This window comes from Scaptodrosophila lebanonensis, unplaced genomic scaffold (genome assembly GCF_003285725.1).
Source record: "Scaptodrosophila lebanonensis strain 11010-0011.00,11010-0021.00 unplaced genomic scaffold, SlebRS2 tig00000043-arrow-pilon, whole genome shotgun sequence".
NCBI classification, from domain to species: domain Eukaryota; kingdom Metazoa; phylum Arthropoda; class Insecta; order Diptera; family Drosophilidae; genus Scaptodrosophila; species Scaptodrosophila lebanonensis.
In genome coordinates this window covers 13,477,278-13,500,679 of record NW_022060545.1, presented here as the reverse complement: position 1 = coordinate 13,500,679, position 23,402 = coordinate 13,477,278, and the positions used below count along the sequence as shown (strand labels likewise).

The 23,402-nt window shown below is 39.2% G+C and overlaps 4 protein-coding genes across 12 annotated transcripts; 1 reads left to right on the top strand and 3 right to left on the bottom strand.

Moving 5' to 3' along the window:
• Nucleotides 1-15: 15 nt before the first annotated feature.
• LOC115623269 (UTP--glucose-1-phosphate uridylyltransferase) lies at nt 16-9,117 on the top strand. 4 transcript variants are annotated; one of them, XM_030517547.1, is made up of 9 exons: nt 16-223; nt 6,329-6,515; nt 6,589-6,680; nt 7,016-7,021; nt 7,340-7,686; nt 7,748-7,973; nt 8,044-8,182; nt 8,243-8,652; nt 8,710-9,117. In XM_030517547.1, exons 1-9 carry the CDS (start codon nt 197-199, stop codon nt 8,815-8,817), a joined length of 1,542 nt encoding a protein of 513 aa, XP_030373407.1. In that variant the 5' UTR covers nt 16-196; the 3' UTR covers nt 8,818-9,117. The 4 variants fall into 4 exon arrangements, with proteins under 4 accessions (XP_030373407.1, XP_030373408.1, XP_030373405.1 ...); XM_030517545.1 differs by lacking the exon at nt 16-223 and adding an exon at nt 1,365-1,548; XM_030517548.1 differs by lacking the exon at nt 7,016-7,021 and having other exon boundaries at nt 22-223.
• On the bottom strand, nt 4,068-6,300 carry LOC115623272. The gene is made up of 2 exons (XM_030517551.1): nt 5,560-6,300; nt 4,068-5,061 (listed from the first exon to the last, which is right to left on the bottom strand). Exons 1-2 carry the CDS (start codon nt 6,028-6,030, stop codon nt 4,483-4,485), a joined length of 1,050 nt encoding a protein of 349 aa, XP_030373411.1. The 5' UTR covers nt 6,031-6,300; the 3' UTR covers nt 4,068-4,482.
• LOC115623270 (peptidoglycan-recognition protein LF) lies at nt 9,073-11,645 on the bottom strand. The gene is made up of 4 exons (XM_030517549.1): nt 11,422-11,645; nt 11,213-11,364; nt 9,708-10,092; nt 9,073-9,649 (listed from the first exon to the last, which is right to left on the bottom strand). Exons 1-4 carry the CDS (start codon nt 11,591-11,593, stop codon nt 9,195-9,197), a joined length of 1,164 nt encoding a protein of 387 aa, XP_030373409.1. The 5' UTR covers nt 11,594-11,645; the 3' UTR covers nt 9,073-9,194.
• A 769-nt stretch (nt 11,646-12,414) lies between these two features.
• On the bottom strand, nt 12,415-20,287 carry LOC115623238 (peptidoglycan-recognition protein LC). 6 transcript variants are annotated; one of them, XM_030517493.1, is made up of 5 exons: nt 19,704-20,287; nt 16,493-17,509; nt 14,355-14,582; nt 13,043-13,194; nt 12,415-12,969 (listed from the first exon to the last, which is right to left on the bottom strand). In XM_030517493.1, exons 2-5 carry the CDS (start codon nt 17,331-17,333, stop codon nt 12,592-12,594), a joined length of 1,599 nt encoding a protein of 532 aa, XP_030373353.1. In that variant the 5' UTR covers nt 17,334-17,509; nt 19,704-20,287; the 3' UTR covers nt 12,415-12,591. The 6 variants fall into 6 exon arrangements, with proteins under 6 accessions (XP_030373353.1, XP_030373355.1, XP_030373351.1 ...); XM_030517495.1 differs by having other exon boundaries at nt 14,412-14,582; XM_030517491.1 differs by lacking the exons at nt 12,415-12,969; nt 13,043-13,194 and adding exons at nt 13,311-13,816; nt 13,890-14,038 and having other exon boundaries at nt 19,704-20,286.
• Nucleotides 20,288-23,402: the final 3,115 nt, after the last annotated feature.

Genomic DNA, 23,402 nt, shown 5'->3' with positions numbered 1-23,402 from the left:
TTGTTAGTTTGAAATTTAATTGTTTGCCCGCCAGTAGTTTTATTGAGTTCTTGTAGTACTTAACGCTACTACGTCTTGCTCTCTCTTGTCGAGTGTGTGTGCTGCCTCTGTGTTAATTTAAATAATTGCAAGCAATTATCAGCAATTTGAATTTACGTTTTTAAAATTTATTAAGCGCTTTTAACCAATCCTTACAATGTTGGATGTACCACACGAAGCCAAGGTAAGTATCTAAGAAACTAAACGGTAAAACTCCCTCACTCCTGAATCTTATTTTTCCTGAGTGTGCGAATGTGTGAGAGAGAGTATTTGCATTTTGGAACTGCAGGTGCATTGAACTGCAACAGCATTCCAGCAAATGCAACAGCTTGTGCCGGCTTTGGATCCAGTTCTATTAAAAGATTTAACACCTGCACCCTTTAATGACTGTTGACGGGTTTTTTTCTTTACGAATGCTGCGACCTCTTGGGTTGTGCACTGTTTACGTTAACCTTCAAGTGACCTAGTCAGTGTTGAGCGTTGTCGGCATACATACATATATGTACATAGTATGTGTGTGTGTTTATACGTGACGTGTGTTTGTTTGCCCAAAATCTTGCCTCTGTGTTGATTTGTGTTGGGACAATTGGTTTGGAATTGTGACCTTGGACCCTATTTACATACATATGTACAAACTATAATGTCACAAGTATTTGAAATAACCTTTTCTTATGCTGTCATGCTGTGTGGGTCGAAAATGTTCACCACATCATTCAATTAAATCAAATTGTAATCAGCCTCTTCTGCTTTATGGTCGTGAATACGTGCTCTGATAAGGTCCACAAAGCCGAGCCCTTGCTTTGCGATAAAAGTTAATCTATTTATTTCGGCTGTCTCTGCATTTGTCATTCTGCTATAAGGTAGACACATAACAAGTATATAATGTACGAATGTATATATTTCTGTGTGTTATTGTTGTTGCTGATAAACGGTCGCTGCTCCGCTGGCAATGCTTTGGAGAACACTCTGCTCTGCTGTTGTGGCTTTATCTGCCTTTTTGTTTTTATTTTTCTAGCGCACTTGCTCATTTAAGTGTCCGGCGAGCTGACGAGCTACTCGACTTGCTCTTGTGTGTTGTACTTAGTTTTTTTTTTCCTATTTTTCTTTTAACAATTTTTGTTTTGTTTCACTGCTGTCGCACAGATACACTCACACATAGATGTCGCGCTATCACTTGACGCAGCGCTTGGGGCCTGTGCTGGTATTAACTTGTGCGAGCGCTTACGTTGAAAAACTCTATTCAAATTCAAATTCATACGAGTATATTGAATTCTACCCGTATTTTCAATTGCACAGTCGACGCGCGATCGTCGTCGTCGTCGGTTTTCGTACTACTTGTCGCCGCTCACCAAGTATTATTATTTGAATTATTACGCGCCTAATTTGAAAATAAGCAAGAGCCAAAAGTTGAATTAATTGTTTGTTTAACAAAAACATAAATACTTACGTTTGCTTCGCACAATGACATCCGGCATTAGACCCATTGATATTTTGTTACAACGTGCCGGTGTAAGTTTAATAACTCAGAAGAATACGATATTTGTGCCAAGAACATTTTATCACCACAATTGGATTTGTTCACTATTTAAGTGAAAATTGCATGCTAATGATTGCTTGCTTACAATAAAAATATCATAAATACCTAGGCATGTAATATCAAATATTACAATCATTTTTATTATGTTTTATAAAGCTTCCAATGCTTGGAGATACGTACATATTTGGATATTTTTATCTACACAGATGGATGCGGAATTTCGGTCCCTTTCTTAACTTTATTCTTAAACCAATTATCCGTGAAATTTTTCGTTTTGAAGTACATTTTAAAAATGGTTTTGCCGCAGAGTGAGCTGCTCATCTAGGTTCGTTTTTTTTGCAACCTTTTTTTTAAACTTCTGAAAATTGCCTCGTCTCTTACTTTATTAAAAAAAATGTTTAAGCAACAGTTGTGCACTTAAATGATCGATTTTTTAGGGACTATGAAGTAAACAAAAATTGCAATTAATTAAAAAAAAAAAGTTGTCCCAGTTTATTAAATACATGATTGATAAATCCTACAAACCTTATTTATTTAATGGTCAGATACTATGAGTCATGCAAAGCTACTCTGCAGTTAAGCTAGTTATGCAAAAAAGCTGAAAATACTGCCACAGCATTATAACATCATAAAATTATTTAAAAGCGCCAAAGTCTACATCTTTAAAGTTATTAGATACTTAAGATGGATGATGTGCGCAAAGTTCGTAAATGATACTTTAATTAAGTTCTGTAAATGTTGTTTTTAACAGCTTTCATACTTAGGTTATTTTGTTTTACTTTTGCCATAATTGTTATCTGTCAATGAATGTTTTGTGAAAACTAGAAGTGTATCTTATCTTCAAGATACATGCAGCAATTGCAGAAACCACTTTTCGCGTTGCCTGGCTCTCCCTGATATTAACGAGTGCACTCACAATTACTAACAGCTGTGTGTTTTAACTACAGCTCGAAATTAATATGCTAAGCACATTATAAGTAGGAAAATAAACTCAAAGTAAAATTTAAAGGTGCGCAAAATGCATAGCCGACTTGGTAATCATTATGTAAAAAAAATATAGAAACAAATCCGTGGCACGTCGAAGGTGATATACCCTTTACAATTTTGTAGAACACTCTACGATTATTGTTTCATTAAAAATAGGAAATTTTGATTGGTTATCGAACGAGACCCGTTCGAATTTGTTTCATGTTTCTATTTCTGTATTACACAGCACGAGCTATAGTCAAGATACCTCTGAGAGGGTATACGAAACAGAAATGAATTGATAGTCTAAGTTTGACCTTCCTGAAGTTCAAACACCTACCCTCTGAACTTGCTTATCATGATTGGAATTTAAAAATAACCGCCATATTCGTCACTTCTCGGCGCCAGTCTGGCATATAGCTTTACGCGTCGACTCGCCCCCGGAGGCACTCTTCACTATGTTGTATATTTTGCGTTTTTTGCGCAATCAATAAGACAATTACAACAATCATTTGCAAACGAAAATGCCCCGCCTAACCCCGCCGATGCATGATGCACGCCTCAATGGCTGGCTGAGCGACAGCCGCACGCAAGCGCTAGATGGCGTTGTCAAATGATTGATAGATTGAACTGAAGAGGTTGCCAAAAGTACTAAAAATGGTTGGCTGGGTCTTCCAGCCTTGTTGATAACGCCATATATGAGCAATAAGAGTTACAGGTTCATGATAAAATAGTAGCTTGGATATTCAATTTATAACATAACGCAACCTTCATCAATGCCAGTATATTTGTTATTAATAATTACACAATTATAGAACACTTTACGTATAGCATTGCACTACCCCTACAACCCCCCTTCCAATTGTGTGGGCACTGACTTTTGATAAGCATAGTTAGGCCGACGCTTTGAAGTTTATTGTCACGCTGAATGTCCAGACAATATAATCTGTAAATATTTTCATATTGTATTCATAATCATAAACTAATGCTAATGCTTGTTAAATGATTCGCAATAATTATTACCTAAATGATTAGTAAACCAAAAAATATTGAAATTAATTTCTTGTAAACCATTTTGGTATGAATTCTGAATTATTTGTTTTCTTTCCTGTGGTTTCACAAGTTACAATTTATTTAGACTTAACAAGAAAAGAGGTTTTATTCGTATTTAAATTTTCTAAAATTAATAAACCCTCTCAATCAGCAGGGAACTTTCAAATTAAGCGAAAGTAAACTTTATTAGGCTTTCCTTTTCAAAATTGTTTATATTGTAGAGCTTAATGAATCAATAGTTTCTACACACTTTTAAATTTAAACAATCCTTCAGGCTTATCACATATTTCCCAAATAGGTATATAGTGCAAAAATGTGCGCCCATCTTTAATAAACATTTGCTTCGACCTTTAAAACCACTTTAAATTGATGGCAATTATTTAAAGCCACTGCCAAACCTTATTTTTTTGTCACTCCTTCTTACAATCGCAGTAAGCTAGTATACCCTTTTACCCTTTGGCTATATACCCTATACAAATACTTGAAACCATCTAATACCTTGTGAAATTGAAATGCCATTTGGCGGCGCATTTCACAAGAGATTAGCGCGTTTGCCCAGCACTTCGTGTGCTGGCTCTGTCAATAAAGTCGGCGTACTTATTTTAGTTAATGCGCTCAGATTAGGCGGGCTCGTTATCATTGCTGATAGTGTAATACGTTGCAAAGCTCCACTTTTTAATGATGATGCTGGCAAAATTACACAAGTCAAATGCATTTTAGAGGTCATTTCATGGAACATTAGGCCAAGCACAGCAGTCAGCGATCTGGCCAATCAGTTGTAGCCACCGACAAGGTCGTAGCTATTTAAATTTAATGGCACACAAGCTTTATAAACAACAAGTATTTATTGATGATAGGTATTAAAAATAGCTCCTACGTATTAATAATTATGTTCGAGTCTGGAATTGAGTTCTATTTCGTGGACAGCCAATTGCGTAGCGAGCCTCACACTGCTCCCCGTGCTCACGAAACTCGGCAATGCTGGGCAAGTGCTGGAAAAATATTCCCGTATTGAAGTAGCTGTTGGACTCTTGCTCAGTTTCATCATTCCCCTTGGGATCTTCCTCTTCTTCTTCCTTTTCTGTAGGTAAACTTCTCCTCAGGCGCTGCTTCAGCGACTTTTGCATGCCCCAAATAATGGGGGAGCTCTTGCACATAAGCAGCTTCAGGCACCCGGCATCTCCGCCATCTGGGTCATTCTCTCTCTGCTCGATCATGTTCACTATGCGATCGGGTAATTCACGATCCATGATCTGTTGCACCAGTTTTTTCGTGTGCTTCCCTGGCCGCTGTAGAAACCAATCGATGGGTGTGCCAGAACGCAATGAGCGTGGCTGATGATCATTTGGCTCGAATATCGCTTCAGGTCCGGAACTGCGGTTTTCTTCTGCTGGACGTTCGCCCGGTGGTGATGTGCCGAATAATCCGCCCTCACCCCGTGTCCCTTGCATCAGCGCACTACCAATCTGTTGTTAAAAGTCACATATACTTAAAAGGTTTGAGATTAATATTCCTTTAAAATGTAGTGTTCATCAAAATATAGTGAATAATAAGAGTACCGAACAACTTTCTTATGCTCTTCATAATTATTTATATAGTAAGTCTCGATAAGCACGTGTAGTGTCCGTTTTCAATAATCAGTTGTAGTCCAATTTGTTCGGTTTGTCGTTATTTAAATCAGATTCTCATACACAAATTGTCTTTTCGTATTTGTAGTTGTCAGAAAGACATGGGCAATATGTACTCTATTAAATCCCTACCTTGAGCCTTGTCAACAACTTATTATGGCTTTTTACAGAGTATACAAATATTATCGGACCAATGTCCTTCTTTATTACTTTTACTTGTTATTAACTTTGTAATCGTACCAGCAATAAAAGTTCTCATTAGTAACAATCGAAAGTGTATTTGTATTATCTATAGATTTGTATTATCTATATATTTAGCGTCGACTTACTACTTACCGCCTGGGCTATCATTATTAGAGCATTGAGGGCCAGTGCACCCAATTTTCGAGCATCAAATCCCACCATATGCAGCATATTAGTCATCATCTGCCCGGTATTGAAATCGAAAAGTGGGGCAGGCTTTTGACGCGTTGGCTGTCGTGATCCATACTCCTGGGACTGCAGGGGCGGTACTTCCTGTGCATTCTCAGGATCACTATCTTGCTCCGACTGCTCGTATCTCTGGTCTTCATTATCGACTTGTGACTGAAATCCCTGTCGCAAAACGCCCATGATGTCAGGTTTGCGTTGTGTTGTCGCGCCAGAGAAAGCCTTTGCCACCAGGTTGGCCACATCGGCTGCAGTATTGATGCCAAACACTTTCCCAGCGATCTTCAGGCCATCGTTGATGTTGTCCATGACACCTCCGGTGGCATAATCGCACAGAATACACAATATTGAAAGGGTTATAATGCGCCTTGGCAGCATTTTGCTCTGCAACTTCTGACAGTCTTAGTAAAACTGTCGCGCCTTCGTTAACAACACCTGTCTGTGGCGCTTGCGCAGTTGAAAGTAATTGGGCATTCGCGCATTACCCCAACAACAGCAATAACGTTTCCCCATTAATTATGTTGTTGTTGTTGTTGTTGCACCTTTGTCACTTGAGTGAGTCTGCGTTTAGCTTTTGCTGTTGCTGTTGCTGTTGCGCTTTGCTTAACAGCCTAATCGTTGTTCATGGCTACGAAGTTACCGATGATTGTGTACAGTGTATTTTTCTTGATTTCAGGTACGCGGCCATCAACGCGTCCCATCCGACTCCAAGGAATTCCACGAGGTGACAAAACGCGATGCCCTCCGTCTGCTTGAAAATGACGTGGATCGTCTGCTGCAGACCACGGAACCGGCGAGGAGGCCAGCCCTGCAAGCCGAAATGAATCGCTTTGCCGAGCTCTTTGGCCGGTTTCTACAGGAGGGTAAGTCAAACAATTCCGTTAATCCGCTGTACTTGTATATTGATATAACTTGTTGTGTTCTTGATCTTTCTAGAGGGACCCTCTTTAGACTGGAATAAAATCCAAAAACTGCCCGAAAATGCTGTAATGAATTACTCTAACCTCAAGTCGCCGAAAAATGAACAGGTTAGTTAATAGTAATGCATGGGTTTTATTAAAACAATGTTCAGACTATGAATATTGTTCGTTCAAATTTTGGATTAACCAGCTGATCAATGGAACCAAGTATTTCATAGTCTGAACCTAACAATATGGATTCCGAGTACCATTTGTTTGGCTCTACCCTTCCAAAAATCTTGAATGATATAATAATATCTCTCTTTACCTTTGCATATTTTCATGTTTATTGACTTGAAAACTGAACACTGTGTATGCCCAACTTGTTCTCATTGTTGTTGTTGCGACAACAACTCTTTGGCTTATGTCTGCCTATATACATATGTATATAAATGTATATATAGAATGAGGTAAAAGTATTTTCTTACCTGCTACGCTTCTCGGCGCTTTCGTATTGCTCTTTGTCTGAACTTTGCTCTCTTTGGCTCCCTAATGGCCACGCTTTCAATCTCTAACTAATTGGGCTTTATGGTCGCTTTCGTTTTTATTTACAAGTATAACTTAATAATGTTGTATTTAGTTTGAGTTTTTAAAGCCCTAGATTTGGTTTTATTTATTTACTAACGAACCTCCATAGTGAATTGGCTAACACCGCAGCTTCCGCTAACAAACATAACCTAACACTAGTCCTATGGTACCATGTTGTTAATCGCTATGCTCATTCCTAGATTCGCAACATGTTGGACAAGCTGGTCGTCATCAAGCTGAATGGTGGTCTGGGAACTTCTATGGGCTGCCACGGGCCTAAGAGTGTTATACCCGTGCGCTCGGACTTGACCTTCTTGGACTTGACGGTGCAGCAGATCGAGCATCTGAATAAGACCTACGACGCTAATGTGCCATTGGTGCTTATGAACTCGTTCAACACTGACGAAGATACGGAGAAGATTGTGCGCAAATACAAGGGTTTCCGTGTACAAATCCATACGTTCAATCAGAGCTGCTTCCCGCGCATTAGTCGCGAGCACTTCTTGCCCGTGGCCAAAGACTTTGATGTGGAGAAGGATATGGAGGCGTGCGTATATTGTTCATGGCTTTCTTTATTTCAAACGCTTATTGCAGTTTCAATTTAACAGTTGGTATCCACCTGGCCACGGTGACTTCTACGACACCTTCCGCAATTCTGGCCTTCTGAAGAGATTCATTGAAGAAGGTCGCGAATATTGCTTCCTGTCCAACATCGATAACTTGGGCGCCACTGTCGACTTGAACATACTTAACAAATTGGTGGGCGAGGAGCGTGCCAGCACCCCTGTTGACTTTGTCATGGAGGTAACCGACAAAACCCGCGCTGACGTTAAGGTAATCATTCCCTCTAGTCCACCCATTCGATCACCCGATTTGAACTTGACTATACTATATTCGTAAACAGGGTGGCACGCTTATTCAATTTGAGAACAAGCTCCGACTGCTGGAAATTGCGCAGGTGCCCAAGGAACATGTGGATGACTTTAAGTCCGTAAAGACGTTCAAATTCTTCAATACGAACAACATTTGGGCGAATTTGGCAGGTGTGTAGTCTACTTTCAGGCAGACTTTTAAAAAGCCCCTAAAATGCTGCTCCATTTTAGCCATCGACAGAGTACTGCGCGAGCGCACGCTTAACATGGAGATAATCGTGAACAACAAGACTCTGGAGAACGGAACACGCGTCATACAATTGGAAACAGCTGTGGGTGCAGCCATGAAGTGCTTCGACGGCTCTGTCGGCATCAATGTGCCGCGCTCACGTTTCTTGCCCGTCAAGAAGTCCTCTGATCTCCTGCTTGTCATGTCGAATTTATATACGCTTAAGAACGGCAGTCTGGTTATGTCGCCGCAACGCATGTTCCCCACCACGCCGCTGGTCAAGCTCGGCGAGAATCACTTCTCCAAGGTTAAGGAGTTCCTGGGTCGATTTGCTAACATACCAGACATCATTGAGTTGGATCATTTAACCGTGTCCGGCGATGTAACCTTCGGACGTGGTGTTTCTCTGCGCGTATGTTAGCTGGGTACTCTTTATTGAACTCTTCTAAAGCTGTCTTACTTATTTCAGGGTACTGTCATCATAATAGCCAACCATGGCGATCGCATTGATATACCCGCCGGCGCTATCCTCGAAAATAAGATTGTTTCGGGCAACATGCGCATCTTGGATCATTAATTGTGCATCCCAATTGTCACTGTTTGTAGCTTATATAATCGACTAAGTAGAAGCCATGTTCTCCGTTCTAAATTCCAAAATTTGAAGTCATTTAGCCAATTGTAAGCACAAAGTGTTGCCTAAAGAACCTGTATGATTTGTATATAGTTAAGTTGAAATCTCGTTTTAAAATTTTGCAATAGGCCTATCCTTGTGTGCAGCTTGATATTGTTATAATAATATTGAGAGCGATTTTTTCTAGTGGTAGAGAAATAATTGTTGAAACTCTATACATAAAGCCATGTTTATTTCGATAGAAAATTAATTGTTATTCCTTAAAAGTAATTGATATCATTACAGCAGTTGGCATGGCACAAGCTATTTCCATGAATAGCAGACTAAGGCGTCGTCTCCAGATTATTTTTCAACTCATAATTTTCGGCTAGTTGTCCCAGTCGTACGCCCTGTGCTAGAAGTGCACGAGCGATTTCCATTTGTTCAGGACTACCTTGTCCTTGACCCACAAAGCCAACGACTAGTCCATCAAATTCTTTAGTTTTCCCCACCGCATCGGTTCCATATTGCCAACCCCTGCCCACGTAGACATTGCTATCGCCCCCAATAACAAAGTTGTAATTAATATCCGGTACGTTATCGGCCTCGATATGAAAGGTTTGCAATAAGCGCACTCGAAAGGTGCACGATGCCTGAGTCACACAAGGCTCAGATTTGGTGGAAATGAACTGCACTCGCTGGCTGGGCAGCTCGAGGGATTTCAGAGGCTGCTGGGCGGGCTGCGCCAACCAGTAATCGCGTGGCACAAACTTCAGCGTCTCATTGTTGAGCCGACGAACTATTAATGGTGGAAACATCAGAAGGAACTTCGTATAAGGACCATTCGAAGCACTTACGAGGTCCCACATCTTCGGTCCAGCGCGGCCATTGCTGCATCAGTTCGTATAGCTTTAGTCCGGGACTCTCGGTGGGGCTGAGCTGCCGGTGTGCGTAGATGCGATAATCGGCGTGCAGCTTGTGTAGACGGACACCCTCCTCCATCAGTTGCTTGGAAGCCTCTACTTGACGTGCCGACGGCGCCTCCTTTGTGAAGGTGCCGATGAAGGCAATGCCCACAGAAACGGCGCCGTAGCCCTTCACATGTTGACCTTGAATGTGCCAGCCACGTCCCACATAAACCTGCCCATCGCCGCCGACCAAGAAATTGTACCCAATATCGTAAAAGCCCAGGGATTGCATGTGAAAGTTTTGAATGACGCGCGTTCGATAGATACAAACATCCTGAGAAGCAGAGCAAGAAACGATTATTTGGCGTCAACGAAAATAAAACTAGACTGATAGTTTATACAGATGTGTTAGTATTGAGGAGCCGTTTTACTTCTTTCAACCCAAAAACATATATACTTGTACTACATATATACAAAATAGTATATGACGAGGCACACGCGAGATTGAATCTAGAAAAGTTGTTCACATCAATTAGTGCGCTTTGTGTCACGTCTGATAGTCTCATAGCCAGATGGTAAAACAGTAATTTCTACAACCGACTTACAAGTTATTTAATTCTCCAGAACTGGTGTACTAATTATCAACGTATCAATAGTATTGTTGTCAGATTACCAATGTAACGAACGCTTTAGTAAAGCATTTCAAATATGCAAACGTTCCATAAGGCGTTGGGCACGAAAGAGACATAAGAATTCCTTCCCGGATCAAGAATGACAAAAAGTTAATAAAAGACGCACTGGATTCTATTTTTGTCAAGCAACGCAAAATTAGTTATAATATATATTCGGTAAGTGAATTTTAAAAAATTCCTATTATAATTTTCATTTAACTTATCTGGATCGGTGGAGCCAAACAAAGCTAGAAAATTAACTGTCGAATATAATTACTTACTCCGTGTGGATACTAATAATAATATATTTTAATTACTAATAATTAATACTGCAAATAGAAAGCCTCAACGAAATGTAAGTACCTTCGGGGAACCACTCAGAACGTTCAAAGCACATCTACAACATACTTGACCGTACTATTTATTTATTTGAAGAATTTAAAAAAAGTGAGACACGATTGTACAATGACTTCGAACATTTTTTAATATCCGAATTAAAAAGCTTTGTAATAAAATGCGCAGTCCAGCGATCTCGACAAAGGGGGTGCCCTGAGACTATAATATGAATTATTTCTAAAGCGATTCGTATTTTCATGCTCATTAGGCACATTGGTACTTAAAATACAAGTATTGCGTGGGATCTGCCAGACATTTTTCTATCTGTTAGATTCGTAACGAAGTTTGCCCCTTTTGGCGACAAGGCACAACACAAATACACAGTTCGGGGATAAGGGATGTTAGTGTGGGGCATTTAAAAAATTGACAGATAGGACAGACACTCACCTCGGTTTCACAGCCCTCGGTGGCCGTGTGGCAAATCATAACGTTTGGTACCGGTGTGGCAAGATGTGCTCGAGGGCCGGAGGGTGGTTCCCCCTTCCATTCGCTGCGATCGAGTATGCGGAGTGTTGTGCTCGCTTTTGTCGGTGTGTGGGCTGTTTGCGACACTTGTAACAATGGACAGTTGGCTCTACCTTTTGGTTACTACTTACTTATGAGCAGCAGAAAGTAGACAAGACTCGTGAGAACTAGCAGAAACAATACGCTGATAAGGTAGATCAACTTGTTGTTTTGCTTTATCTGTGTTGCGGGGAGTTGGTGCTGAACATTTTGACTCTCCAGCTGGGGCTGGAGCTGAAGTTGAGGTTGCTGCTGGTCTTTCATCTGGTCTTAAGCTTCGGTGATTTTCCGCTCACTTGTACTCCGTCTAATCAAATGCGCTGTTTCTTGGTTACTGAACGTCGAATGAGCTTTGGGCGATCTGCCGCAATATTTTTGCGAAAATCCCCGGTTCGGTGAGAGCTTTTCGTTGTTGTTTTTAACAAGAACCGAAAGCTTTTGATGTTAAAGCTGGAATTTTGACGGCTTGAAAGCAGCCGGTTCGGGTTGTTTTTGTCTTCTACGAGTGATTTGGCTAAAATGCAAATTATGTCCACCTTTTTGTCAAAAGAGCAAGTGGAATATTTTTGGTATAGCAATCGTATTCTCTTATGCGCCACTTGTGGGTTGAGTCGGTGTTCTTGTTTGTAATGATAAATACAAATAAAGCCTCATTAGGCTTAGACTGTCCCATGGAAAATGCGTGGCAAACAGGTTTTCAGTAGTGAACAAAATAAATTGGATAATGCTGGAATTGCTCTTTCAAAAATGTCATCCATCCGATTTCTGTTCTTTAATTACCACTACATGGGCAGCAACAGAAATATATCCAGTGATATATATCTAGAAATATATCTTATTCACGATAGCTTATAAGATCTTAGCGAACTGTAGAGCCATTAAAAAATGAATAGTAATATTTTTAGCCACATTGTTTTGGCCCAGATAGGAAGCTTGTTTCTTGGAACTCATACCGGATATGTACATATGTATGATTTGAGATTAGTCTGATTTAAATTATTACATTTAGTTGCAGCTTAGTACGTCGTCCTTGATTTAAAAACAAAAATCCCCTGGTGGGAGCTGTTGAATGAAATGAAATACCGTTTTTAATGCATTTTTGTTTATTTTTTGAGAATTTCCCATGTGTGTATCACAATTTTGTAAACATGAACTTATCTAACTAAATTAAATATGCCACTCTTTTTAGATATATACAAAATACATATATAGTAAATAAGAAGCTTAACGGCAAAAGATAAAAAATTATCATAGTGCTTAGATTAAGACCAATGTGGCCAGTTATTGAAACTCTTATATAGCTGCTCGGCCTTATATTCGGTAATTGTTGGCTCTAGTGTAATGGCGCCCATCAACTTGTAGTTGGGCGCTATTTTTCCCAGTCGTATGCCATCAGCAATGAGTAGGCTAGTCACATTCAACTGTTTCGGCGAGGGCGGTATTTTCTGGAAGGAGCCTATGTAGGCAAAGCTCAGACTACGCTCATTGTAGCCCTTCATGTGAGCGCCCACTTTGTCCCAGCCACGCCCTTCGTACACATTTCCATCGCCGCCAATTAGAAAATTGTAGGCCACATCATCATTTTGCAGCGATTCTATGTCATACGTTTGGCGGAATCGCACGCGAAAAGTGCACTCTGCCTATGGAGAAGAAAAAAAAACAACAAATATTGTTAAGAATGAAGATCCTTTTTGGGTGAAATGGTTCACATACCTGTGTCGAGCAGTTTTCCGTGTTTGTGGGCATGACCAAGACTAGGGAGACGGGCAGCTTCAGTGCCTTGAGCGGATTTTGGGGGGGCTGAGCGAGCCAAGCAGGACGTGCAACAAAACGCAGCACCTTGCCACCTCCAATGTTGTCTTGTCCTGTAAAAGAGTCGGAAATTATAATTTAAGGCGGTTAGTAAATGGAATGATATATCTGGGGCAGAGCTTTAAGCCAATGACATCCAATTGAAGTGTAAATTGAAAAATACGAGGGATTATGAAATTAAATAGATTTATTATATACACTTTATATTACAATACAATATACATATATATATACCACACTTGTCTAAAATACACTTCAGCTTCATATTAACTAAACTATAAGTGACTGGAGCGGCTATACTACAGACGACCAATGTGGCCAGGTTTTGATTATTTTGTAAAGCAGTGCGCCAGGACTTTCAGTGGCGCTCAACTGCCGATGACCATATAGCTTGTAGTCAGGATCTAACTTCTTCAGTCTCACGCCCTCCGCAATTAGCAATTGGCACGCCTGTAGCTGCTGCTCCGTTGGTAATATTTTATTGAAGGTGCCTATAAACGAAATTCCAATGCTATCCATATTATAGCCCTTTGTGTGTGCACCGACACAGTCCCAGCCACGACCCACATAGATACGCCCATCGCCACCAACCATGAAATTATAGCCCACATCGTCCCAGCCCCAGCCATTCATATGGAACTCCTGGATAACACGGACACGGTACTTGCAGACCTCCTAAAAACAGAACAGGATTTTGAAAAACGTACTATAGGATCTAGGATAGGAGAATTGGAATCGTAACACTTACTTCGGACTCACAGCTCTCACTGGCAGTGTGGGAAATAATCACGCGATGCACGGGAAGGCTAAGACGATCTAACGGATGTTTTGATGGAGAACCGCCCCATCTTCCCACGTCAACGAGCTCTAGAGTTCCATTGGCGACCACATCATCGTCTGCGGCACAAAGAGATGGCGGTTAGTCGGAGTTATGAGTGCATGGCCTACATACGTGAGGAATATTCCATTCAACTTAACACTTAGGTCACTGTGTCACACTTTACAACACTGTTTCACGTTTACAGAATTTTTAAATGCACGTGTACAAGGACGAAAACCATATCGACAAACTCATACATACAAGTACATCGAATTTTGTGATTTAGCCCGATCCACTTTTGTTATATGTATATAGTACTTGTATAATATATGTATGTATAAGCACTTGTTAGAGACAGAGATGATCGTTTACCAATTAAGAATGTTGTAATACCTATTGTTGAATTGATTGGAATATTTTGTCTGGAATCTTCGCCATCAGCATTCTTACTTTTATGCACCGTTTCTTCAAAGAACGTCGTTGTCTGCGCCAGGACGACGCCGAGAATAATTGTGAGCAGGACAAATGTTCCGGTTATTACAAGGGCCTTGCGACCAATTGTGTGCGGCAGGCCGGGGCATAGCGTTGAAGCGTTTGTGGCTGGTTCGCCGGACTTCGCGCCTGGAAAGGAGATGAAAATATACATGTGTGTGAAATTTTAAGATCACATTTGGAATTCGTAAGCCTCCACAAGGTAGTCGTACCAATTAGTTCACTTGCACGCTGCTCTAGGGAACCTTCTAAAATTTCTAGACGTTTTTCATGCTCTCGCAGGCGTTTTTCAAGCCATTCTGTTCGAGCTTGTCCCAAGCACTTGTCACACTGCCAGCTTATATTTGGGACCATCTTCATCAGATCGAGCTGTTGCTCGGTCAGTTCGCTGCATTCACGATGACAAGCCCGACCACAAGTCCCAAAACATTCTACCACACCAGAACTCGTACTCGTGTCTACTTGTATGATTACATTCTGACACTTTAGACATATTTGAAACGCTTGGCTCAACATGACCGGTGCACGGTATATTAACGACTGGCCTCAGTATTCGAATTCTATATAGAATGCCGGTACTTTTATTTTTTTTGCTGATATATTCGGATTGAGTAGTATATTTTCTCTTTGGCCTTTGCTCAAGAATTTATTTACTTTTTCGATGAGCAGCAGAAAACAAAGCCATAAAAAGTCCCCTCCTTACGCGTACGTGCATTTGATATAGTACTATTGATACTCTTGCTAGGTGAAGTACCGACCTAGTTAGTTACCTGAACCCCACTAATCGACGCCCCTGTGCACAGCTGGGCTGGTATTACTTTTTAATTAGGTGCGATACATAGTCCCACAATTCTTTGCAGGCATTTTCGCGGCCTTTTTAATTATGATAATTGAGAATTTCACTCGCACGTACACATTGTGTAGCCAGATGTCAATGAGTATACGTGTGTGTTTCTTGAAGTTTTCTAGAACATACATTTTTTGTATGCTTTTTTAATTTGCGCAGTTTTTGGTCGACAGTGCGTATGCGTGATGTATAATTCTTTGTGTTGAATTTTAATCCTTTCGTAACATATTGCCATACGGGGCGTATAAATAATGTGATTTTCAATAGAAAGGCATCAGATATAAATACAGCCGTTGAAATTCGCGTACAGTACAACTTTTTAATATTGTACGTAATTTATAGAAAAAATTTCCCTGAAGCTTTTCATTGCAAAGTTTTTTATTTGAGCGAAATAATATTCAAACATAAGAAATTCAGTCCATTCTGGAGCTTACATTTTATACAATTCTAAGACTAATTTCTGCCAATATTTATTTCGGAGCAAACGTTTCTTCAAAGAATTTATGTCAGTCTTTTGCGATAGCGAGACAGCACTTCTTCTGATCTATAATAAGTGTCTATATAACTATTAGATATGTATTTTAGCCAAATAGCTTACAATTTCTTTTGATTTCTTAAGTCTGATATCTAAATAAAATTATGTAAAATATACCCAAGATTCACAAAAGTCCTCATTAAGTCTGAAACCAACCACAAGAATGTATATCTTTTAGAGAGCAAGTGCAATAAGAACCATCTTCCTAAATTCCTAAATTAATTTGACTTTATCGAGTTGGTATAGTGAACGAACATCTATATTTAAGTGTATACTTTGTATTCTTCCTCACCTGGTTATGGGGGCTATTGTTCAAGCGCAGATACATAATTCGGGTTTTCTGTTTCCCATTTCAATTCTATACGAGTATAAAATAAAATCGACTCATCTTTTTTTCCATTTACTTTAACTTTGGAGAAGCTTGCCTGTACTATATATGTACTCGTATAACCAAAATAATTTATAAGACGTTGCGCTAAGCGCAACGCTAAAGCTTTGAATAAACACAAAGTGCACGCGAACACAATAGCCCGCCCATAAAGCAAACAAAAGCAATGGCAAGAACTCAAGGTGAAACGGAAATAAACTTTAAAATCGAATCAGTGCAGTGTTCAGGAGAGCAGGCAATTGGTATTTCCCTCTCTAGGCAATACTTACTCGATACCGGACCGTTTGGTGCCGCTGTCCCGTTGAAGCCTGGATTATCGTGACCATCGCCATCAACTGCCTTCCATTTCTCGCGATTATCAATAAGAAACTGTTGTATCGTGACGGGGCCCTCGTAGAAATGTTTGTCACCGATGGTGACGTCTGTGGAGTTTGTGACGGCAACTTGCGGAGTCGTTGGGGTCGTAGCAGCCAAATTTCCATTGATTAGTTGCTCGGCGACTAATCCAGGGCCTGGTAAGCTCAGGCCATTACTGGGCAGGAAGTTGTTGGGTCTGATCTGTTGGCCGATCACCGTCAGCCCCTTGTTGAGCTGCGGCAAATCTGCACTATTGGGCGGGTAGGTCATTTGTTGGCCCAATTTCTGCACCGTGTACCCATTGTGATCACCCTCCGCATCGGCATCTTCTCCCGCCTCAGAGTCGCTATCGATACAACTAGAGTCGACAGCGTTTTCATCGATGGACACTATCGAGATGGTTGTGCTTCGAATGGAGAGGGTGGGCGAGCATTTTTTGGCTTTTGACACTGGTGGCGCATTCTTAATGTTCACTGTTTGCTCGATGCTTATACGTTGCACTTCCGCTATCGGAATGGTGCTATTATCAGTTCCTTTCCTTATCTCAGCGCTGTTGTTGTAATCTGTTTCTTTGGCCGTTGCCTTTTCATTTTGCGACTTATTGAATGTGGCAACGTTATCAATAAATATAACGCCCGAATCTGTGGACGATGTACTGCAATTATTCCCACTCGGTAATTTGGCAGAATGATGATTGTTTTGTGTATTGCCATTCAAGATCTCATTCATTTCCGCTTCATTCTTATAATTCATTTTTCATAGACAAACAAACAAAGTCTATATATGTATTTATTTTGTTAGCAACCAACCAACCAACTGGGATTTTTCTGAGCTTAGCACCGTTTTATCACCATTTTGTCAGCCGCTTGCACATAATTATTCACATGTATTAACGGTTGCTTAACTTAAGCTATTTACATTTTGCGCATCTGTAAGATAAATTTATTTGCTGAGTTAAACTATGAAAAGTTAAATACTTATAGGAGAGAAATGATTCACAACGAAAATAAGAAAAAACAAGAAAGGAATGCTAAAGTCGAGCAGGCTCAACTCTTAAATACCCTGTACCACCCCACAAAAAAGTAATTAAATTAATTAATTAATTAAATTTAATTAATTAACTAAATTAATTTAATTAATTAACTAAATTAAATATAAAATATTCCATGCATGCATACATACATTTACATTTACATCAGAATCGTGCCTTATGCGTGTTTGTGTACTTGTACATATGTATGTATGTGTGCATTGGGCCTGGTTATATGGCTATAACTTTCTTTCCGATCATTCTATCATAATGAGACTTGGTATACGGATATATAATTACTAACTGGATGTGTCTACCAAATTTAAGTTAAAAATTCCAAGAATTACGGAAGTTATAGAAAATCGTTAATAGGGGGGGAGTGGGGGGGTGGATCAGAAAAAATGAACAAACTCGTCCTTTCTCGGTCTCAGGAGAATCTGTATACCAAGTTTGGTTATTCTAGCTCTTATACTTTCGGAGATCCTTGCGTTCATACAGACAGACAGACGGACAGACGGACAGACAGACGGACAGACGGACAGACGGACATGGCTATATCGACTCGGCTTGTCATGCTGATCAAGAATATATATACTTTGTGGGGTCTACCAAGCCTCCTTCTGTGTGTTCCATGTGCACTCGCACAAAACTAATATACCCTTGTACCCTTTTGGGTACAGGGTATAATTACTGTTGTGTGATGATAAAACTAATTGGAAATCGTTCCATTGAATAGTTTTTTGTTTTGGAGATTCTGGTAAAAAGACAGAGTAAGCAATTATTGCATTAGACAAATAAAAGACGAGTAGTTTTTGACTTAAATAACGGATTAATCGAGAGGTGCTGTATGTTTAATTTCTGTATAATTAAAGGACCTTCGATTTATGGGTTTATTGTGCTCAAGAATGCTCGACTCGCATTAAATAGTCATTGGTGACTTAAATAAATGCTTATGAACTGCTAAATCATGTGGAATATAGTATGTCTCTTGGAAGTGAAAATGTTTGATGGGTAAAATGCTTATGAAAAGTTGCTAGATAAAACCTTCAAAATACTTTAGCAATTAATAACTCGTCTGTAAGGATCAGTTTTTCAAAGATTTTGGCTCTCCGGATGAAGCTTTTATGCCCCATTAAAAAAAGTTGCCGAGTAGTAATTTTTTTGTAGTACAAAAAATATATCTTCAATATTCAATATTTTTGACCTCGATTGTAAACATTTTCTTAATTATAACAGTTAAATATAGGTTTCTTAGTTGTGAGAAGTAAATCCCAAGCAATAAATGCGGCATCAGATGTGCCAAATTAAATTAGCACTGTCGTGCAGCTGGACTTAAATTTGAAACCACTGTGCTCTGTGTAGAGCAGTATAAAACTAGTATTGCATAAAATTAATAATACAAAATACAATAGTCATGTGGCTTACTCAACGGCTTAGTTTGCAGAGCTATGTACATACTGGTACGTATGAATGAAGCTAAAGCTTGTAATAACTATGAATGCATTGGCCAAGACCCGATTTTTATTATGCTATATACTTAGTATTGAAAAGGGTTATCCGCAACCTTAAGAGTGTTGGCAAATCGTCCGGTATGTCTTGAACAATAAAGCTCTTTCATGAATATTGCTTCTTTTCTAGGAATCCTGATAAAGCTAAAAGGGCAAAAGACAACCAAAGAATGCTTGCACAAGCCTGATAATTGCAAGCAGTACATCGGGTGCTGAGTTCGGACGGGGCTTGGGACTGAGAGCGAGCGATAACCGACCTGATCGGCAATACCAATGTTGACAGAGTTGGAATAGAGCGCGCTTTACGCAGATAACGAAATGAAATGAGCGCCAACAATAATAATAGACGGTAATGACGAGAAATTGTTGGGGCGCACAATTTTGTTGAGCGCACCAATACAAAGATTTTAAAGCAACAGCCATTTATACGGCACACATATACACATAAGTGGTATGTGTGTATGTAGATATGTACATGCATGTGCGCGTGAGGGTGAGGATGAATGTTTGTGTGTGCTTGTGCCTTTGTGTATCAGCCTGTTCGCAGCCTGGCTGGCTGGTTGTCTGATTGCAAAAGGTAATTACCAAGTTCTGTTGTGTACTGTTAACAATTATAATTAACAATTTTAACAGCAATTAATTGATTTTGATTCAGAATTTCTCTTTTTTTCTTTAGTATTATTACTTTGTTTGTTTTTTTTTGTTTGATGAATGTGAAATGTCTGAAGCAATAATGGGCTTTATTCCTGTACGATTTTTACAAACGTTGTTAAAATTTCCGCATGGCAGCTGTCGCACAAAGTATTACGTTTTTATTAAAACTCAAATATTTGTAATTTTTAGTTCGATTTTCTTATTAATTGTCCTTAGGCCATAGACGAATTTGAAAATAAATGTTTGGCGCCTGTTGGCAGCTTTTTTCTCACTTACACACGCACACACACACACACACTCGAGTAAACACAATTTCAGTTTAACATCTTTCCACACGCTTTCGGCCTTTATTAATTTTGTTGCCCGGCAATTTATGACGATGTTCAATGATGGCGTCAAATCAATGCAGCCAACAAAAACGCGCACGCTTTGTATTTGCTTATTCAAAAGTTGTTAAAACACATATATACACGAACTATGGACGTAGTTTTTGAATCGCGATCAGTTTCAGCGGCGGATTGATATTTCGAGCAGCGACGCGTTCGAGTGACTCTGATCAACTGAGCGGCGCAATTTCAAAACGCGATGCGGGTTGGCCCAATGCCTAGCTATATCTGTCGAGCTTCTGTGTGTGCGTGTGCATGTGCGTGTGTGTATGTGTGGTGTGTGTGTGAGTATGTATTTGGGAGAGATAGTCGAGTGACGAGTGAGCGAGCCGGTCAACAGGCAGCTTTTAGCTGGCACGGATCGGACTGCGTATGCCTTATAATTAGTGTTCATTATTTAAATGAAGATATTTGATTAAGTTTTTTTTTTTTTTTTTAATTTAGCTGGTGTTGTTGTTTACTTTTTGAATTATTAATTATTGCTCAGCTTGGAGCGAACGCTGTCTGCTCGAGCTTTGAATATGTATGGTTTTAGTATTACTTGTATTTAATTCCATTGCTGGATTTCAATTGACTTTCCTCTAATTGTTCAAAACCGGTTCCAAAACATTTGTATTTCTCTCTTTAATCTGTCTTTAAAATCTGTCCTAGTTAGAACAATTGTTAAATTTGATTGTGACTTTGGCAATTTTTAACCACGCTTCTTCTAGTGGGCAGGGAACGAACTCACATTGTGGGAATATATTGTAATATATATATATTGTAATATATATTTGTAATATCCTTTTATTAAATATGTATATTGCCCACACATTTCTAAAGGTCTTTAAAAGAAGAGATTTGGTAATTAGGAACTGATGTCCATATGGCAGGAAGAATATTCACGTTAATTGTTTTACGATTTGAATTTGATATTTTAACATTTTCTAAAAAATCTTACAATCCCATAAGCAACCAAAATCTAATCTTCGCTAACATTAATCTCTTGCTCCTTCTATTTCAATCAACGCACCAGAATAATTAGTTAATTTTCAGTTACCATTAAATGTAGTCCCTACGATTAAAGCTTTCCAATCATTGGACGCACACATATATACAAACATTTCCACACATAAAAAGGGACACTTTAATAATTATGTTCTGGTTTAAAACTTATTCTACATACTGCACTCATTATCCTATACATAGAGGAACTAAAGACCATAGAAGCTATTGTTCCATTAAACTAAAAGTTAGGAATTAATAATAATGTAATAATAAATAAAAGAAATTTAATGAATATCGCGATGTAATGATTGTGTTCATCAAAAGCACACACCCACACCTTAGTCAAGCGTATTTTTTTTATTTTAAAATAAAACTTGGTTCCGACTTAGCTAGCCGCCATAGCCATTTGGGCTTTTATTTATCGAAATCGAACCGGGAAGTGGCGGAAAAAGGCGGTGTACGAATATTATTGATAAACGTCTCTGAAAACGTAATTTAAAGATCAGGAAGTGCGGCATTTTTGGTTACCTAGGTTGCTTTGTGCGCAGGATAATATTAATATAAGCGATCACGCGAGCCTCTAAGATCGATTTATTTATTTTTAATTTAACATAAAATGAGTTTATTGTAAAAATGAACTTTGGCAGATATTTGTCTGCATGTAAAGGCAAATTAAAGACTTGTACTCATTTGGTCAAAAGTTTTTAAAATTATAATAATAATGCTGAAAGTATTGTGCTGTTATATTTTACTTTCTACCTCAAATATATGACAATAGTATTTATTGGCGTTCTATAATGATACGTGCTACGTGCCTAGCCTATATTACAGCAGCTACATTACAAAACGTGCCTAATACAAGTATGTAGAAATTGTGCAAAAGGCGACTAGCTTCGTCTGATGTTAACTACTTACATTCCATTGTTCTCATACTCTTGTCTAGATTTAAACATGCATATACATGTATATAGTATGCACATGACGTACAAGTATATATCGTCAAGCTTCGTATCTTGTGCGTCAGTTGGTCTGAACCCGTCAGACATCTCGTTTTAAGATGCACGCACCACAAAACTACTGGCGACAGGCGCTAAAATGTGGAGGGAATGGCGCTTACAGGTTTTTCTCGACTGGCATTCTCTCACTTCGTTATGATAATAAGTTTTCAGTCAGTGGTTTTCTAAAGCTTATATTTTTTTGTGTCTCGCGCTCTGGCTTTGGCTCTCTAGCTTTCTGCTTGTTTATATTTTTAGCAGAATGTTTTTTCGTACTTGTACAACTTATAAACAATATTAACAGACGAAAACACATTCCAGGTATGGGCGGTTCTGTGTGCAAACCCCAGCATACTCGCAAGCAAGCAAACAAACACGTGTAGCGATATGTGTGCGTATGTCTACTATTATATTTATTGCTAATTGTCTGTGTGTTACTCTGTGTGCTGCTGATGAGGCTGTGGGCCGAGATACTAAAATGAAACTGCGCCACAATTCCACATAATTCCAAGAATTGTTTTGTCGGTTCCCCGCAACAATTTCGGCATCTCTAGCCATTTCACTTCGTGACGTTGCCGACTTCGCAATTCACTTCGCGTTTTGCCGCCCGCTGTGTGTGTTCATCAATAGTGCACTTACTATTCGCAAGACTGTGGCTTAATTGAGTGCTTGGAGCTATAAGTGTTTATTCCGATTTGTGCTTTGAGTTTCTTGGAAATTCGTAATTACGATTGAGCTTAATAGAATTGCTGAAGGTGTACACGTACTCCTACATTATGAGCTTAAGACTGTCTCTAATTGCTGTCTGATTCGCCGTGTGTCAGACTCGTGTATTGACTAGTATTTTCTGTTAGCGTAGGTCATTGTCAAACAAACGTATACTTAGCGTCATGTTTTAATTCTTTAGTTGATTTGTATGTATAGTATGTATGTATCGAAATTCGTATATTACTGTTAAGCGCCGCAAGAAATAACTTTCGAAACATTGTCGAAGCTGCAAGACTAAATTGCCACTAGAGTCCGGCTTTGTTTCAATTTCAACTGTTGAATATACATGTATATAGCATTGAATTGTATTATGGAAATTTATAGAAGAAACTGGTCCATATGTAGCCAGGCATTGCTTGTTAAATTACTCTCCAGTTGCTCTGTAAGCAGAGTTCGGCTTTTGAGGAAGTAAAAGTTTACTTTGGCGTTTCACATCAACAATTGACTTAACATATATAAAAAGCTAAGAGTGTGACGAAATGTGTTGTGATCTA